At 40.5% G+C, this 19,975-nt stretch overlaps 1 protein-coding gene and 1 long non-coding RNA gene across 3 annotated transcripts in view; one reads left to right on the forward strand and one right to left on the reverse strand.

Moving 5' to 3' along the window:
• The window catches only part of LOC146683656 (uncharacterized), an 83,743-nt gene that overhangs the window by 61,259 nt on the left and 2,509 nt on the right, over nt 1–19,975 (reverse strand). The window lies entirely within an intron of this gene.
• Nucleotides 1,732–19,412, forward strand: kpna6 (karyopherin alpha 6 (importin alpha 7)). Its single transcript, XM_085446963.1, has 14 exons — nt 1,732–1,867; nt 8,165–8,298; nt 8,428–8,520; nt 8,712–8,811; nt 8,928–9,022; nt 9,644–9,775; nt 9,867–9,955; nt 10,069–10,168; nt 10,980–11,143; nt 11,235–11,313; nt 11,537–11,662; nt 12,498–12,625; nt 13,064–13,248; nt 14,018–19,412. Exons 1-14 carry the CDS (start codon nt 1,864–1,866, stop codon nt 14,203–14,205), a joined length of 1,617 nt encoding a protein of 538 aa, XP_085303089.1. The 5' UTR covers nt 1,732–1,863; the 3' UTR covers nt 14,206–19,412.

The following is a 19,975-nucleotide window of genomic DNA, read 5'->3' on the forward strand; positions in this document are numbered from 1 at the left end:
GAGTCCTGCTTGGTGTTTTATCATGGATAGACTGCCAGGAGCATGATGCAGAACAGAGCAGACATTTTTTTTTTGCCTATGAAACCTCTCCACTGGATAAAGTACAATCCGCTCGCAAATGAAAAGGATTTCTGTCAGCATTCAGCATACAAAGAGGTGAAGATCTGTACACAGAGGTCTTTTAACTGTCACCAAAACAGCCTCAGTAGATGAAATGCAACACAGTACATTCTGCAGCTTCTTTGCAGATACAAACAGGAGAAAAAACCCCCCATTTTAATTAAATCTACACTTAATCAACATCTTATTGTCGTACTCATTGAGCTGTTGCCCACATTCCTAATTTTCCTTGTGCATTTTCTCAATATTGCTGACTCAGTCTGGATAGATAACGACCAATAATGAGGCTTGAAGGACGGGTCCTTCTGTTTGTTCATTTAGATGTCCCCCGCCTCACTTTAATTTAGAACATTTTGAATTTGGATGGGAAAAAAATTGTGTATTGATTACAGTGCTTATTATGTCTCCATTAGGAAGTGATAGTGAGTGGAAGACTCCAGCAAAATGTCACCGTTCCCCATGTACCGCCGTTTAAAATCCTTCAGTTATACGCCTTGCTTTGCTCTCATGATTCCATTATAGAAGCTCTCCTTACGCTGTAGCATTGACTAATGGATAGCCTTTGCTTCTGTGTGAAGTGTAGGCTGCTGTATGATGTGCTTCAGCAGGTCTAGAAATGAGAAAGGTAAAGAACTCATAAAAGAGACCCTGTAAAATCAGACTCGATGAGCCCTGGCTACAGCCCCGCGGACTGGATCTGAGAGCATTTCACTGCTGACTCTGTAGCACAAATTGGTCCTGTGTGTTTGTGTTATTTGATACCAGTTGAGAGCAGCTATCCAGCCGGCAGTTGTTTCATCTCTGCGCCAGCACACCTGCTGAAGGCTGTGAATTCTCAGCCCTTATGGTTCGGCCAAGCGGAGCTCAATCCGGAGCCCGTGGATACACTGAGAAAGCATGGAATCTATGAACAATATTTGCTCACAGCTGCTAAGAAATTGTAATCATGGGAAAGTATCTCAGTTGTGCTACAGCTGACTTGACCTCCCCCGCCCTTTCTAATAGGGGAAAAGAGCAAGCCTGGCAGCAGCAATTACTTCTTTATTTGTACAACATTGCCCCCTAAAGTCTTTTTCTGGTGTATCTCCGCAGGCCCCCTCGGGGGCCGTGTCAGGAGGACACTGCATCACAATATAGTGCAGTAATTTACCACCACTTGCTCCCAGCAAATTGACCGTGGATGAACCTCACCTGTATTACTCTGTCACATTCACTTTAGGGAAAACACTGGGGAAGCACGGCGGGTCAAATAGCATTTCAAAACTAGAGAGGGATATGCAGATCCAAGAGAAATTGAGCTACCTGAAACATGCCAGTGGGTATGTAAAATAGATACAGACGTGAGTAACAGCTGGCTGGGAAGGAGGATGCACTGTAACCCTAAATCATGTCCTTCCCTACCAACCACGGTGGTGCTTTAATGACTGGCAAATCTACGAATAAACAGATGGTTCTCTGTTTTGAAAATTTTAAGAATGAAATTAATCCTGTAGTAAATTTTTTTTTAACATTTTGAATATATTTTGGCTATAAGGCATTCGTTAATGAAGGTGCGTGAGTGTGACGTGTTTTGTGGGTCTGGGGCGTCCTCTAGTGGCAGGAAGTCGACGTTATATTTTGACGTTTCCGTCTCCGGCAGACATATTGCTTACCGGAGCAAATTCTGGAAAGCTAGAAGTGGGAAAGGATTTAAAATTGAATCACGTCTTCACAACTTAGCACAATAAACCCGCATAGGACACAATGGGTAAGCTGTTTGGCAAGTTCCTACTATAGGCATGTATTCAAAGTGGTTTTAAGATTCACTTTTGTCGTCGGACTTGACGGTTATGAAATCTTCATTCTGTTACTGTTGTTTAGCCAGTACGCTAACTCGTTAGCTAGGTGGCTAGTCGGCGTTGCTACGTAGTAAGGAAAGATGAGTTGCTATTTTACGTTAAGTCATTTGCTATGTCTCCAAATTATAAGGTCTTTGGACAGTGTTTCCCTTTTTACAGTATATCATGTTAGACACATTAAGGCAATTTTTACCAGAGATAACAGCTAGTGCCGTTTTTAGCCAACTTGAGGAAACTTGGCTAACAGCTAACCACGTTAGCGCCGCGTTGTACTATTTCAGAGAAGACGCACGTATAGCTTAGAGCTTAAGTTAGTATTAGTCATGGCAATATAACGGCGTTATCGAATAAAATACGACTTTAGAGTTGTCAATTTTCTCTATTTGTTTTGTTTTGCAACCGCCTGTAGCTTTACAGTTATCACATTACATAGGCGCTTTAAAGCGCTACTGCTGTTTATTTTATATTATGAACGTTTTCTATCTGTCTGGTCGCTACTGTTTGGCGGATATGGCGACTGTAACTTGGTGAGAGACTTCCAGCGTCGTAAAAAAAGTTTTAAATCAAAGCCTCTGGGGTGACACATTTAATAGTGGTGTTCGAGAGGCAGTGATTTGACTTTTTCCAGTAGCTGGCGCCTTCATTAGCAAGTGAAGCTGCGTAATTTCACCCTTGCTCTTCAAACTCGGTGAATTATATAATAAGGTAAAAAATATTTATAATAATTTAATTCCTGTGTTCAGTCAGTCGGCAGTGAAGTGGAAATGTGAGCTAACTGATTCCATGCGGCAAGTAGATGACAGACTGCTATCATCACAGCCGACTGTGAGCTCATGAGACAGAGCGCTCATGTGACAACATGTTTTCCAGACTGTTCTTATACAGTCCTGTGATAAATACACTTTGCAGTGAATGTTACTGGAGTGTTCAAAAAGCTATATCTAAAAGGGGTAAGAAGTACAGTTACTGTGCCTGCGCATATAAACTGTATATTAAAAGGTGAATGTAAGTTCTAGGTATGAAAAGCAAAACTGGTGGGGAAGTTCCTTAAATCCTGTCCGCAAGGCATTCTTTGTCTGTGATCTCAGCAAACACCTTGCTGATGAGCTTATCATTTCATTGAGTTGTTTCAGTGCTTATTGAATTAAACATGTAAATTTTGGGTCCTATTAGAGTTAATCCTGAAAGTGAACGTATTGGAATGACAGGGTGAAGCTGGTGGCTACAGTCTGATTGGAGAAACATTCATCTGTTTAAGCTCTAATTCCCACAAAATGGCAGCTATCAGGCAAAAGAGTTTCTATAGGGTGATCTTGTAGAACGGTCCAAGCAGCAGCTATTAAGCCTGTCACGTGGGGTGTAAGTAAGTAAAGTTTATTTATATAGCACCTTTCACAGACATGTCACAAAGTGCTTTACAAGGTAAAAACACAATAGTAATAAATACCCTGGTCTAATTAAAAGCTCTTTGATATAAAAATGTCTTTAGCTGCTTTTTGAAGGTCTCCACCGAGTCCAAACACCGTAGAAATAGGGGAAGTGCATTCCACAGTCTGGGTGCAACAGCTTGGAAAGATCGGTCTCCTCGAGTTTTAAAACGAGTATGGGGGACCACTAAAAGGTTTTGGTTTGATGACCTGAGGTTATGAGTGGAGGCATGTGTATGAATCAAATTGGCAAGGTGGTGTGTGTGTGTGTGGTGGGGGGTCCATGTAATGCTCTAAAAGTTAAAACTAGACTTTTAAAATGGAACCTAAATCTGATTGGTAGCCAGTGCAGCGACTTTAACACAGGGGTCACATGAGCTCCCTTGTTCGAGCCGGTTAGTAGCCTTGCTGCAGAGTTTTGAACAACCTGTAGTAGGGCTGCCACTAGGGCTGGGCTATATCATACCGTTCATGGCAATACCAGTGTAATTTTGGGCAACGATAGGAAAATGAAATATCGCGATAGAATATGGGTAAAACGCGCATGCGCAGTGCCTTTGTTTGCATACGCACATGGCGGCGATGCAGAATGAGAAGGGTGAAAGCGAATCGTTAAATGAAACGGATGAACCAGAATTGGTTTGTAAAAATGCTGCAACTTCAGTGGTGTGGAACTGGTTTGGCTTTCGTCCGTCAGATACACAACAAAGCACTATTTTTGGTAGAGCATGCTAGCGGGCCGTCGTTATTACCGTGTTCTTTGGAAAATACGGCACACTTAATATCAATCCTTTGATTTTTCTGAAAATCGACAGTGCCCCTTATAATCCCATGTGCCTTATGAATGAATTCTGGTTGTGTTTACTGACCTCGAAACAATTTTATGTACACGGCGCTCGACAATCTGTCAAATGTTTTAGTACGACTTTGCTAAGCTACGAAGCCGCACCGCTTGATGGATTGTCGGAGCATTACAGCTGTCGTAGTCGGGAGCCTCGCGGAGTGATACGTACTGTGCTTCAACATAATATTACCGTATTGTGTGTGTAACACCTCTTTTTAAGTTTTGTAGATATTATACATGGTTATGCTGAGGATATGTCGGCCAGTTTCCACTGGAAATGCCTTTTGGTTAAATTGTCAGCAAGGAATTTGCACTGTTACGTTTTTATATAACTTTAATGCACATAAAAAAAACAGCTGCTTGTTTAAGTGAAAATATATTGATGGGTTTTTTGCACTAATAAAGTTGTGGAGTTGTAAAGTATTTTGACTAGTGTCAATTATATCGTCAGTTATATTGTTATCGCAAATTTTCAAATGTATATCGTGATAAATATTTTTGGTCATATCACCCTGCTCTAGCTGCCACAAAGGATTATTTTGATAGTCGACTAGTCACCGATTATTTTTGCAATTAGTCGACTAATCAGATCATGCATTCATTGGACGTAAAACGTACAGCTTATTGCACCAGCATGCATCTGCTCTTATATATCTATCATTAGCTTACAGCTTTAAGTGTTTAAGGTATGTGCTAACTAAAAATAAAGACAAGATGATAGTTTATTAAATTTTAATGAAACTTGCTGATTGTTTCGGTGGAGTTTAATAAACTCAGACATTTGCTCCTTGCTATCTAAAATATAACAGGACACTGGAGTATATTCTCGAGCATCTCACACTTCTGATAATCAGTTGTCTGCTTGACGTTTGTTCAGCTGTGTAAAAACTATAACTTTAATCTCAGCCAAACCGATTTACTCAGGAACAAATAAAATACTGCAAAAAGCTGAACAATAACATTTTTAAGTTATCTAAGTGACTTATTTATCATGTTTAACCTGAGTAGCAAAAGCCGGCGGTGGGTTTGAAAATGATTTCCCCACCGGCTCTAGTGAGCCTTGAACCCCGGCTAGCTATCGAGCTGGTGAGTAACAGATGTCTCCGAAAATGTAGGAGCGCTTTTGAAAATATGTGGTGTCTTGATAAACTGAGCAGATATTTGAAGTTTACACAGTTACATTCTCGCCTGAAAATATGTTAAACATTTATTTTGTGACCCAGAAAGAATAATAAGAGTAATATTAAAACTAACTAGCTGCCACCATTGTTGGAAACTGAGCAGGGACACGCTATGAATTCTGGGATAGGTTGGGCCACGAAGTATACACCCGATCCATCCTTCAAATCTGGGGAAATGAAGGGCGCATTTGTCGGAGTCTTCAAATTTGGACAGTCTTCGTTGTGTTGCTGTAACGTAATCGGCCTACAAATGCGGGCACAGGAGAATGCGGTTCCTAAATTTGGACACTGCTTCTTCTTCGGAGTTTAACGGCACCTGGCATCCTCGTACATGCAGTGCTGCCATCTTCTGTTTCAGTTCGTTATTACACTCTTAAATCCTACTACTTATTCCTGCGTCTTTTGGGATCTTACAAAGCTTCAAACGACGCGTCGACTATTAAATTAGTCGTTAACGATTTTTATAGTCGACATAATCGTGACTAGTCGACTAATCGTGGCAGCCCTAACCTGTAGACGAGCTAGCCCTTTCTTGTTTAGACAAGTAAACAGGCTGTTACAGTAGTCGAGTCTTGTAGAGACAAAAGCATGTATTATCATCTCGAGTTCACTTGTTGACACGGTGGATCTAAGTTTTGAAATGTTCCTCAAGTGAAAAAAAGCAGGTTCTTACTATTTGATTTAAATGTCCCTCCAAAGAAAAAGCTTCATCAAAAATAACACCCAGGTTTCTAAGGTTATGTTTCTGTGAGGAACCTAAGTCACCCAGTCGCTGTTAAATATCAGATATTGCACTGTCTGGTGCAATAATCAAAGTTTCTGTTTTGGCTGGGTTTAGCTATAAGCAGTTATTGTTCAACCATTGTTTAATGTTGGTTAAACAGTCAATCAGATCGGAGAGCTTATGAGCTTTAGCAGGCTTAAATGAGCAATATTGTCAGCAAAAAGATGAGATACTTCAGGAAACTGCTGTGTTATCTGGCTAAAAGGAAGAATGTATATTAAAAACAGAATAGGTCTTAGTACAGAGCCCTGAGGAGCTCCACACAACAACTCTGTAGATTCCAACATGATCTGGTTTGCAAACACACTAGATATTGGAAGTTTAAGAAGTTTTAGATCCTTCCATAGGTTCACCTACAGAAGCCTTACTCTGACTTTTACTTCTTCTAGATCAGGCGTCTGCAACCTTCAACATCAAAAGAGCCTTTTTAGCTCCTACCAAATAACAGGAGAAAAAAGAGCAGCACATGTGGGTGATGAGGGGGGCAGACAGACAGGTGATGGTTGTAATTGGGAGATGACAAATTAATATATATAGTATATTTATTAATAGTGTTACGGTTACCCCTAATTTTAACCCCTGACTCACGAACCACAGGTGGGTTGCTGACCTCTGCTATAGCTGCGTCTCTCACACCAAAGGCTCACTTTGCGACATCTTCGTTCGAGCTGAACTAAACTGCGTTTGACTTCTGGCACTGTTGTGCCACAGTTAATCTAAACAAACACATTGCAGAAATGAGTGCATCCAGCTGCAACCTGTTCATGTGTGCCATCCATCCCTGTGGCTTTGCCATCTGCACACACGTGCTGAAGCATTTCAGGGGTTTGTGCTAATCCCCTGAAACCATAACATGACCTCAATTTCCGACATTTGTTCTGATATTTAACCTCAGAACCTCCCCACTGTTACAGTGGAGGGCTTTTGGCACACAAGGTTGGCATCGTTCTGTGGTGTCGACAGGTTTCGGTGCTGTCCCCCACCTCTCTTTCACTCCCCAATAGGCTCACATGTGACTCTGGGGTTTGCCTGGTGTCCCGTTCTGGTGGCATGACTGCACAAATGCTGAGAATGGGCAGTTTGGCCTGTGTGGGCACCAATTTACGCTAACTCTGCGATTTAACTGAATAAATAGGTTTGTTCTGGGCTGGCTGACTGGTACATGAATAGGTTGGCTGTGTGGGGGGTTTTGCGTCCGTGCATGTGTATTTTTAGGCTGTGTTGTCCGGTTTTCATGAGCTTGTTTATGCAAGGTCTTTTTATATTGAGGCATGTGTGACAGCTGTTTCATCATCATCATAGCTTATTATTAGTAGGAATGAACGGATCCATACCTTCCAGTTCAGATGCTATGTCAATACACTGCCTTCAGGTATCTGATGATACAAAGTACTGATCCAAGCCAGTAGAATTTATAAGCCATCTAAAGACCTGTGAAATCAGTCTGTGTAAGGCAACATCAGGTTTGGCCCAACTTTGTAAAATAAAATTAAATATTTTCAAGAATGCAATTTATGTCTATTGAAATGGTACTTATGAATAAAATAATACAATTTTAACATCTGACATTTAACATCTCATTTCACCTCAGTGTGAGATTCTTTACTGCATGCTGTGATCATGAATGGTCACCTGGCGCCTTCTTTTCCTGCTCTTAGCGTCATAGACGTTCTCACACACACACAGAGGTCTCATGTGGAGCAGAGCTGGTGTTAGACAGGTGAAATGAAATAATAGTAGTCGTGTTGCTTTTTAAGGGCAATAAAAGGTTCCCAACAAGTGATACACCGAATGTGACAAGAGTCAGTGAGAAGGGAAAGCGTTCAGCTTTCTTGTTTCTGGTTAAACTAAAACATGTTGTAGACATATAACTAAAAGTTGTTGGTTTCTCAGGGATGGAAAAAAAGAAAAAGCCTCTAAGTGCAAACGTTGGTTTTTGATTTAATCATGATGTGTCTTTGACCAACCAGAGCCGTCAGCCAGTCCGGCCAAGGATAACTACAGGATGAACCGATACAAGAACAAAGCACTCAATGCAGATGAGATGAGGCGCAGGAGAGAGGAGGAGGGCATCCAGCTCAGGAAACAGAAACGAGAACAACAGGTATGAGACCAAATGTGACAAACTCCCAGTTCATCAGGTTGTTTGTCTCCTGGATGAGATTATGTCACTGTGTAGTCTGTGTTCAGCATGTGAGTGTTTAGGTCTCTTAACAGCTTTTTATAATCCCAGCTTTTCAAACGGAGGAATGTGGACATTCTCAATGAAGAAGAGGTCATGTTAGAGAGCCCACTGGTGGACTCTTACCTCAGCTCTCCAGTAACTGTGAGTAAATGATCATTATTTTTTTAACAAGTCTTGCATAGACAAAAAGATGATCACAGACTAGATGCATTTTTTACATCACGTTTGTGTAAAGCAGTTTTTAGCCTGTTGTCCAGCTTGTGGATTGTAAACAAGGGAATCTGTGGTGAGTGGGTGAAGTGTTTAAAGTGCTTGTACATGGCCTCTTGCAGGAAGGAGTTATTACCAGGGACATGGTAGAGATGCTTTTCTCAGAGGACCCAGAGCTTCAGCTTGCTACAACACAGAAGTTCAGAAAATTACTTTCCAAAGGTACCCAGTCATTGTAGTGTACTGAGAGTACTTCTACATAAGAGTGAAACCATTCGTGCTGTTCCCCATAGACCACAAAAAAGCCTACATATAGTTTTGCCTCTTTGTTATTCCAGAGCCTAACCCACCAATTGATGAAGTTATAAACACTCTTGGAGTAGTGGAGAGGTTTGTGGAGTTCCTAAAGAAGAGCAGCAACTGCACACTACAGGTCAGTTATTTATTTATTTGTTAAATATACAGTGTTAAACCTCCAGAACACGCAGAGACTTCTGAATTGAGTGCAAAAAATGTGATTTTTACCATGTCTTTGGTAGCAACCATGCTACTTTGCTTTTTAGGATGCCTTTAACAGAAAATAGTGCTTGTTATGCTCGACCTTATTGCAGAGGTAGCCATTGCAGTGTTCTCCTAAATGATAGGTGTCACCACTCAGACAATATCGCCTCATCAGTGCTGATATAGGAGGAGAAGAAGTCAAAACTTCCTTAGTCTTATCTTTTCAAACTGTGGAAATATTTCCCTCTGTATAATCTGTGAGTCTCTATCATTGGAATGACTGTAAAAACAGACACAATTGTATGCTCATGTCTTCAACCCAGCTGCAGCAGTACAACGTACCCGGTTCAAAATTTTCAAACAATATCAAGAGCAGTTCATCAGTCCTACATGACACTGTGTTAGATTATGTTGATGCAGCCAGCCAGCTGTAAGAAAGTAGAAACTTGAAAAGTGTTTTGAATTGCCATCATTCTTGCACATAGTAAGTGCTGTTATCTACAGTTCATGAGTCTCACTATGCTTGTTTCTCTGCTTTGTCGTGTTGCTGCAGTTTGAAGCCGCCTGGGCGCTGACCAACATTGCGTCAGGAACATCCTTGCAGACAAAGACGGTGATTGAGGCTGGAGCAGTGCCCATCTTCATAGAACTGCTGAACTCTGATTTTGAGGATGTTCAAGAACAAGTAATGCACCGGTTCATAGATTGTTCACTGTAATAAATATCTTTCCATACTCTGCGATACCCAAGATTTTTATGTCTCACTGTTTCTTCAGGCTGTGTGGGCCCTCGGTAATATTGCAGGGGACAGTGCAGTGTGCAGGGACTATGTGCTGAACTGCAACATCCTTCCACCACTATTAATGTAAGTTCTTTTATTTCTGCTTTTGAGTCAAACCTTCCTACAGCTTTTCTCCCTGCGACAAATTTCTAATATGACTTCCTGTAATGGGCTTTTGATTTTCTTTGGTATTTCAGGCTTCTGACAAAGTCCACTAGACTGACTATGACTAGGAATGCAGTATGGGCTCTGTCTAATCTGTGCAGAGGAAAAAACCCACCACCTGCTTTTGACAAGGTACCACTCATCGAGTCAACACAAAGGATGCTTTAGGGTCAAAGTTCTAGGAACCCCTCTGAGTGCCTATAGGGGTTTTCCCAGGAGACTCTCGTGGCCTTAGGGTCATTCATGTCAATATAGTTTCAATTAGCTGCTTTTTCTATGCAGACAAAGCTGAACATTCAAGTACGGATAAAGGCTCTTTGTTATATCAGCCGATCACTCTGTACTATTACAGTTTTCTGGCTAAACCATAAAAAAAACGTATCTACAAGAAGTTAATTTAATACCAGTGAAATGTATATCAGATTAAATCGAATGTTGAGTGGGAAGAGAATTTTCCATTATGCATTGTCTTCCTATGGTCACTATATGAAAGATGCATTTAACTTCTAATAAGTTCAAAAGTTTCAGAGATTTGGACTTCAGAAAAGCAACATTTCTGTTGAATATGACAGGAAGTTGCTGCTAATATTTACTTGTGATAAAAGTTAAACACATTCTAAAGTAAACAGAAGTCTGTAAAAGCCAGCCTGTGTGAGGAACACATGGCTGTGTCCCACAACCAGTCAGGTTGCCTGTATTTACCAATTCAGATCAACACTAGATGCTGGATTGTCCCAGGTCACAGCTGCAGGATGTGAATGGTTTTGCTCTTGAATCCTTCTACAATAACATTTCTCAGGTGGCACCATTGGTTTCTGCAGCTCTGTGTACTAGCTGACATTTTGTGGGAAAATTTTGACATGTTGTCTCTCGGTGATTTATGTTTGATGCTGAATTCACATTGTTTGTCATGATACATATGCATTATGTTTGTGTTGTCTAGGTGTCACCCTGCCTGCCAGTGTTGTCCAGGCTATTATTTAGCAGTGACCCAGACTTGCTGGCAGATGCCTGCTGGGCTCTGTCCTACCTCTCAGACGGCCCCAATGATAAGATCCAAGCCGTCATTGACTCTGGTGTCTGCAGGCGCCTTGTAGAACTACTCATGTAAGATCAGGCTTTACTGTGCGTCATTTCTGAACCTGTAAATTTGACCTGTACATTTATTAAAATATTTCCCAACCCCATCTTTCTGCAGGCACACTGACTATAAGGTGGCTTCACCCGCCTTGAGAGCTGTAGGAAACATTGTCACAGGAGATGATATCCAAACACAGGTGAGACTATAATAGACTGAAGTTGGTTTGATGACTCCAAAGCTTGTTGCATGTTGAAGAGGCGTTTGTGTCATCTTAATATTTCTCTCAGCTTACCAAATGTTTCAAATGCTATTTGCTTTGTTAATAATTGCTGCTACAGCTGCAAAGTGATGCAGTTCAAAGATCTGAGGTATGTTATAAAGAGCGTGTGAAGTTTTACCCTCTGCTTTGCTGTTTTTAGGTGGTGTTGAACTGCTCAGCCCTGCCCTGTCTGCTTCACCTCCTCAGCAGTGCTAAAGAGTCCATTCGCAAAGAGGCATGCTGGACCATCTCAAACATTACAGCAGGAAACAGAGCACAAATACAGGTATCACACCCTGAGTTCATTTCTCAGTTTACCTGAGGAAAACCTCTGTGGAAGCACTTTAGTGTTTGCCAAACTATCTGTGAAGTTTGTATTTTGAAACTTTTTATTTTTTTTAGACACAAACTACAACTATTAATCCAAATTAAACAAATTAAACAACCTGCAAGAGTCAAAACTGAAACTGATTTTTAAAAAGCACTTGTTTACTGTCAGTAGTTCAGCTAATATTAGTCTACTTAAATCATATAAGTTGGTGTTGTTAGACTCAGACACTGTGATCATGACTGTCACATTATTCTGGTGCAAATTTAGTTCTCCTGCTGCTTGAATGTTGTAGGATTTAATTGTCAGCATTACACAGTGTTGATTAATTTTATGTAATCACAGCTGTAATACAGTGTCAACTGTGTTTTATATATTTAGTGGTTTCTTCTTTTGTGTGGGGCCAGAAAACAAGTGTCTTGTGTGTCACAGCTTTTCAGCTCCTTTTTAATCTGTGTGTTTGGCTGCACTGGGTGGCTGTTTAGTGGAGATGCTGTGCCTTATTTGTAATTCAAACGTATTTTAACTAAACTTGTACTGACTGCAACCTTAGCCAGTAACTGTATTCAAGGTGCAAAGATTGGATTAAATTTAAGAATTATTTTTATGTTGGTCAGTTTCTGTATTTTGGTCATATTGTAACATTCATATTAAAGATTCCTAAAACTCTAACGCCCTGTCAAATAACATTAGTTTTTGTTAGTTTTATCTAGTGTATCAAGTTGATGATTTCAAATCAGTTTTGAATGTCTTTTGCATTTCTCCTGTACTGATCTCTCATCCTCCTCCACAGACGGTAATCGATGCAAACATCTTTCCAGTACTGATTGACATTCTGCAGAAAGCTGAATTCAGGACCAGGAAAGAGGCAGCCTGGGCCATCACCAATGCCACGTCTGGAGGAACACCAGAGCAGATCAGGTTAGCTTCGCAAGATTCATTTAGTTGACAGTCCCTCCATTGTCATTTAATCACATCAGCAGATCAGATGAGTAGCTTAAGTCAATTGCTGGTTTTAATGATAAGACTTTTAGAGATGATTTAAAGTAGGATTTCAGTAGTACTGTATTGATTCAAAACGCATTCTGCAGCAAAATGTTTTCTCAAGGAACAAAAAAGGTTTCAGCTGGTTGATGAGTCTAATGGAGTTTTCTGTTTGAGGAGAAAATCAATTAACAGCTTGTTAGAAATGAAAATCCCCATGCAGAATTTGGGTGATTGGAAAAATAAGGAGGTATAATTGCATGAAAGTGAGGCGATAATGTGAAAGAGCTGTGAAGAATAACTCGGACTAAATTGTAAAGTAAATAAATGAATCACCTGCATTCATCTGCCTTATCCATGTCTGTTTGCATAAAGGTATCTGGTGAACCTGGGCTGTATTAAGCCCCTGTGTGACCTGCTCACTGTGATGGACTCAAAGATTGTTCAGGTTGCTCTTAATGGACTAGAAAACATCTTGAGACTGGGCGAACAGGAAGCCAAACAGGAGAACAACGGCACCGGAGTTAATCCTTACTGCAGCCTCATCGAAGAAGCCTATGGTATGCTGCAGGAAATGCACACAAACATGCATGCTGAAAAAACATTTGATTTGGATTTGATGCAGTTTACATATAATACAGCATTATTGGAACCCTTTCAGTGTCACAGACAGAGATGATCAGTGCTGATAGGCTCGTAGCTTTATCACTTTGGCAGACACTGAGGCCATATTTCCCTAAATGAACCTCATAGGCATAAAAGACATAAAGGCATAAAACTAATGATTGAGGCCATAAAGTTAACAGGAAAGTTTCTTGAGGTCACAAAGTACGAAAGCTACCAGTCTTTTTGACGCCATACTAGTTGCCCTCTGCTGGCCATTTGAAAGAATGCATGTTTAAGGCCTGGATTAGCTGCAGCCACGGACGCTACATCTGTCTTCTGTATATGATCTGTAGCTGGTAGTAGTACTCATTCTTTTGTTCTGGAGATCGCCTGTGAGCTGGAGGGCAACAAACCACACAACCTGAAATTGGTTCACATGCAAGACAGAGTACTGATTACTGTGGTGAGCTGCAGTCCAGCCCAGAGTTTGATTTTTACCACAGGATTAGACTCTCTGGAGAGGCAGCTACTTAAATTCCTCCATTAGGGCAAATAAAATGTCAAGCTTCTGCTTTTTTCTAAAGCTGCCATACATACTACACCACCAGAGGCAGAACGTAGGACAGCTGAATTTAAAAAAATCAGTTTGGGTTTTTTTGTTTGTTTGTTTGTTTGTTTTTTAGTTTAACAGCCATTCTGGTATTCCATTCCTTGTTTCTCCAGGTCTTGACAAAATAGAGTTCCTCCAGAGTCACGACAACCAGGAGATCTACCAGAAGGCCTTTGACCTAATTGAGCACTACTTTGGTGTGGAGGACGAGGACAGCAGTCTTGCCCCTCAGGTGGACCAGGCCAACCAGCAGTTTCTCTTCCCTCAGCAGGAGGCCCCCATGGAAGGTTTTCAGCTATAAGTCAGCCACCCTTTCCTCTTCATACCTCCTCTCATAGATGGCTCCTTTTTACCACCGTGCCATCCTCCCTGAACCTCCACTAAATCACCATGAGGCCACGCCCCCTACCCTTTGGAGGAATGCTAAAATTGTTCCGCTCTCCAGCCTGAAAATGCCTCGCCCCCTTTCATCGTTTCCAACCAGTGTACTGACCTCCTGCAGGGCAGACTCTCATGTTTCCTGGCTGAGGGGAGGGTGCCACACAAACTCCCATTACAGCTAGAAGAGGAAGTAATCACCAGTAATCATCAAAACGCACACCCAGACATCTTCCTGTCATTTGACAGCGCTTAGATTCTCTCATTGGCAGCAGTAGTGATTTGTTAGTGTCTTTAATATACACTTTCATTTCTTTTCCAAACGGAAATCTTTTGTTTTCAGGATTATCCATACAGAGCGTGCAAACTGGGGTGCATGAGCAGAATCTGCCCAACTCTTCGTGTCACTATGACTCAGTGCAATTCAAAAAATACTTAACATGATCCCCTTTTTTTTTTTTTTTTTTTTTTTTCCTCCTCACCCTTTATCTGCCCCCGCCCCTTTTTATTTTTTAAATTATTTAATTTTTTTGTTTTATTTTTAGTGCTTGTGATATTTTCTTTTGCTTTGCCTGCTCCCAGTCAGTAGGCTTAGGCCTGCTCTCTGCATATCTACTCAAGGTGAGAAGAAAAAATAGTCTTTATGGGGTTTAGAGCCACAGATGTCAACCCCAAAGTTTGTCGCCCTGAGTTGGATGCCCAAGCTAGGAAGCATGATTTGTTTTGGGGGGTTTTTTGTTTGTTTTTTTAAGCGGGTGGCAAGAAGGGTGAAACTTTATCAAACAGAAGGGCTGTGAATGTTTTTTTTTTTGTTTTGTTTTGTTTTCGAAAAGGTTATGTTAAAACGTCTAGAAAAAATATCCAGGTTTTGAGGGTTAAATAGTTAGAGACCCAATGTTCGTAGTGTGCCGTGTTATTAATAACATTTGAATTATGAAGTGATCTAACTATTAAAAAAGGCATAGTTGGGGATTTAGGAGGAGAAGAGCTGTTGGCAGCAAAAGCAGCAAGAATTAAGAGCCTGGGGACGATGTCTTGAAACCCATTGTTAACTGGTTGCTGCTGGCCTGCAAGCCCCCTCCACTTCCCCTGGTGTATGTGGTAGGGTTTTTGCATGGTGTTATATTACCCTGCCTACAGCCCTGAGCATCCCTGGCCAAACACTACGAGGAGTCGTTGCTTCTTTGTAAACAGCATTTGGAGTCGAAAGCAGGAACCGGGCCGGATTCGGTGATGTTAACAGTGATTGTGTATTGACGGTGGTGGTGTCGTGTATAGTGGTAGAGTTTATCTATAATATATGGCATTCTATATCACTATATATTTTTGAGGAATGGCAGTGACATAATGATTTTGCATGGGTTCATTGTAATATGTGTCGATGTAAATTGCCTGTTCTCTGCCTGGCAGGGACGGTCTGCACCGCTTCCTCGTGTGTCTAACGACAAATGGTGTTTAGCCGGGGATGGAGCTCAGAGAAATAACAAGCCTAACTGCAACAGAAATTCAAGTATAAGTGTATATTTGAATTTTGGTGTATTTTCATTATATAAATATATATATAAATATATTTGCGCACACTTCATGCACACTTGCATACACCAGCAGACACACTGTACACACACCTCACACAGATGAGTGGCTAGTAGTAACTAAAAAGGTTTCCATAATCTTTGGATTTAAAAAGAACTAAATTTAAAAGGGTTTGTTTTGAAGTTTTGATTCTCCTCAATGTGAACATATTGGATGTTTTTTGTTTTTTACTTATTATTTTATATTTAAAAAAATCCTGCTTTCTGGAGCAGATGAAGGATTATTTCCCAAAATCCTAAGGATTGCTTTGAAACTGTTTTAGTTGTTTCTAGCCTCGTGACTTTTGATGGTTAAAGTGAGTCCTGTAAACTCTGACCTGAGGGCAGTTTGACCTCTAACAGAAGCTGTTCTCAGGTCAGCGCTCAGGTTTTGTGGATGGAGCTGAACTGTGGTTGTGTGATGTTCGACTTACGGGGGCACTCTGTGAGGGAGGGATCGATTGACTCAGTGACTAGGTCCTAATCAGAGTCTGGGAGCCCTCTGTTCTGTGGATTACTGAAGCATCTCCAACTTAAGACCATGAACCTCTACATTAAGTCTTTATCACCGAGATTAGGAATGGATCAGTCTGCTTAATAGCAAATATTTTTTGACAAAGGCAGTTCTTTCTTATTTGGTAAAAAACACTAAATTCACAGGCATATTTTTCCATTTTGACGTGCGTGTTAATCTTCTGTCTCAGTGGATGACACCGTCATGGGAGACTTCTATTGGTTCATAGCTTGGGATGGGGTGTTAGGCACTGTTGGGTGTTGTGAAGTGCAGTGAGAGTTAAAACCTGTCCTCCTATGAGACAGACATTTGCAGTCGGTCATTACTTTTAGGGGAATTAATCCTTGTTGGAAAATTTTTGTTGCAGGCTGACGAGCTGTAATCGACTCCACCTGCACTGTTATCTTTCTTGCTACTGTGCTACATTTTGTACTCCAGACCTTCACCCTCACGCACGACTACAGACTGAACTCTGGTAACAGAGAAAATCATGAGAGAGAGTTTTTCAAGGCAAAAAATGCCACACACACAAAAAATTCTTCATGACTTATCATGATTGGATTCTGAACAAATAAAATCTGTTGTTGTGATGCACAACCTTTCACCAGACCAGCACATTTTAACTGGGTGTTGCTGCAGAGGTAGATCGGCGATTTCACGTTCAGGATTGTTCCACTCTTACTTCCAGCGTAGATCAGCAGTAGAGCACGTGATGGTGACAAGATTTTTGTGTTTTCACGTTGGGTTTGCGATGTTGTCCACTGAACGCGTGTCCTCCCAGTAGATGTAAAAGGCTGAATCAAGAGTTATATGAGGATCAAGAACTTGCCTCTACACTCCTCATGTGTAGGGGCAGCATTTATGACTGAAGTCTCTGATTTGATGGCCAAGTCTGTGCTTGGCCAACAGATGATAACAGAATTTGCAGTTTTTAAAAATATTCATAAATAAATCAGTGAATCAACCAGGGGGGGAATAAAGTGTAAAATAAAAATGCACTCCTATTCACAAAAGTGCCAATCCGACCAACAAAGACTTGAGGTTCTTATGTATCTGTCTTTGACTTAAAGATTTGTTTTTCTTTATATCTTTTATTTACTTGAATGTTGCACACGTTTTTTTTGTGCAAAAACATTGCTGCTCTATTTTTCATATCTTTAAAGTTACACGATTTGCCATGGTTTCTGTGGATAAGTGGCATTCTTTACTGTGGGCGCCTATAAAAAGGGAGGGGGAAAAAGGAATTTAATTAAAGAAAGCCAATTGTCCTGTGTCGGGCGGGGGGGCGTAAAGGACTCAACAAACGAATCAAACTGGTCTTTTCCAGCTGCTGTCCATTGGTGTGATGGTCCCCTCTGTAACAGTCTTCTAATAGTTTTCACTGTGCATAGATGAGCAGTGGGTTCATGTTCATGATGTCACGACCTGCAGCCAACCCTCTGCAAAAAAACAACAAAAAAAAAAAAACGTCTGCACTGATACAAACTTTGTAATGATGTGGCACATAATGCAAATAATGGAAACCTAAGCAGCTGTCAGGGCAGACAGATGCAGGTACTGACCTAACTGTCCACGTTAGTTTACCAAAGTTTTGTCCTCTTGAAGGCTGAAAAATTTCCTTGATGGTTAGTTTGTATGACTTTTATGTGATTGGCTTGTGTCGACCCGGTCAGAATGACTGACAGATCCCTTCAGGCTGTTTAAACCTTGCTTCTCTTCATTAGAAGCCGCACTAGATGGCACGCTCACTCCTGAGTTTTCTTTTCTCTTAAATTCAGGCGCTGTTTAAGGAGTTGGAAAAATGTGCAGATGAATCCAGAAGACTGCAATAAAACATTGTCCAAAAGAAAGAAATAAAATCAGCCACACCCCGAGAGGCAAAGGCCCACCTACAGGAAGAGCAGCTCTCACAGGTGACACTCCTTCCACTGGGTGGAGCGAACACAGGCTACTACTTGACATTTTTCTAAGATAAAAACAAAAGAAGTTTAAATAAATCTGGGATTCAGAAATAGTACAATGATTTACATTAAAAGTATTATAATTTAAACTATATGTATGTTCTGATACATTGACAGGGATTCAGATGTAATTCTAATCACTTCTAAGAAGTGGAGAAAAAGCCTCATTAGAACATGTCACACGAAAAAAAACAAAAAAAAAAATAGGTGGTGAGGATGCAAGCTTCTCTTTTTTGTTTTTGCTTTTCTTGATCTTTTTCCTGATCAGGATATTCTGGGCTATATTTTTGGATAAATGTGTTTAAAGTTTCTCGTCAGGCTGCATGATCAGGAATCTTGTAATCTATCGGGGATTGAACAGAAATCACTAAAAATCACAAATCCGACGTGTCTTCCGTCCTAGGAGCTATTGGTGTCTTTATCCAAATCTAAAGTAACGTCTACGCAACAAATGTTTACAATGCTACGTGTTTGTAAAAATACTTTTCATATGCCATCACTGACCAGTCGTGACGTATCTTCTGCTCTGGTCCTCTCATTTCTTTTACACGTATTTATTTTCTCTATTCTTGTTTATGGTTTTTCATTTGCTCCAAACGACCCATCTTTAAACTGTGACTCGACTTGACTTTTACCGACGGTATGAATGAGCGATGAAAAACTAGTACACTTCAAAACTGAACATGACACACAAACATGAACATGAAGAAAAAGATGCATACAGGAAACGGCAACAATATAAGTGTAAAGAAAGCATATTGAGATTTAAGAAAAAAACTGTTCAGTGGAAATATTGTGCAAATCAAATAAAGTTATGTTGCAACCCCTTTAATGAGTTTTTCTTCCTCAATGTTCTTTCATGTTGGGGTGTTGATGGTGATATTTAATGTGAAAGAAGACAACAAACAGTACTGTTTAAAAGTCTTGAGCCAACATCATTTGTTTAGATTTATAACGATTTATTGAAATGTGGAAACATTAATGTAAATATGTTGTAGAAGGCAAAAACAGTTGGTATAATTCTTACAAGCCTGATATTCAGTATTTGGTATGACCAGTTTTATTAAACACAGTCTGAACTCTCGTAGGCAAACTTTCTTTTAATGTCTCTAAGGAAATTTTTTTTTTTTTTAAGTTCTCCAGACTTACTGATGGACATTCAAAGCTATTGTTCTATTACCTGTAAAGCTGATCGCACAATGACAGGCCAGTCATGACTGTTCGTGTTCAAAGTGTTTTGACTCTTTTCCTCTCTGCTATGCTCGTATGCCTTTACTGCATTGGTGGTGTGTTTGGCATTATTCTCATGCTGAGAAATAAAGCTGTTGCCAGTCAGACACTTTCCAGATGGAGACTGCACGGTGGATAAATCATATTTTCGGCATTTAGAATTTCACTAGTTTTTCCTCCTCAACCATGTTTTATAAATGGCTGTAGGCACTTACTGTTGTGCTCTCTTAATATGACATAAATTAAAATTTGGATTAATCGCACCAGCACACCTGTTGCCACTGACTTTACAGTCTAGTTCTTGTGTAATTTGGCATATCTCAGCCTCCTTAAGACTGGCCTTTTGGAAGCCATCCAGCAGATGGATTCCTCCGATCCTGTGTAAGGTATACATGACTTTCAGACACTCTTCACTTA

This window comes from Copadichromis virginalis, linkage group LG22 (genome assembly GCF_057382275.1).
Source record: "Copadichromis virginalis isolate Kocher_CV1m ecotype Utaka linkage group LG22, C_Virginalis_male_GT1.1, whole genome shotgun sequence".
NCBI classification, from domain to species: Eukaryota; Metazoa; Chordata; class Actinopteri; order Cichliformes; family Cichlidae; genus Copadichromis; species Copadichromis virginalis.

What these genes read in the sequence shown, in the direction of transcription:
- kpna6 (XM_085446963.1), top strand. An exon ending in GCAGCAACTGCACACTACAG is followed by an intron (nt 9,023 to 9,643) that starts GTCAGTTATTTA and finishes GTGTTGCTGCAG; the next exon opens with TTTGAAGCCGCCTGGGCGCT. An exon ending in GAGATGATATCCAAACACAG is followed by an intron (nt 11,314 to 11,536) that starts GTGAGACTATAA and finishes TGCTGTTTTTAG; the next exon opens with GTGGTGTTGAACTGCTCAGC.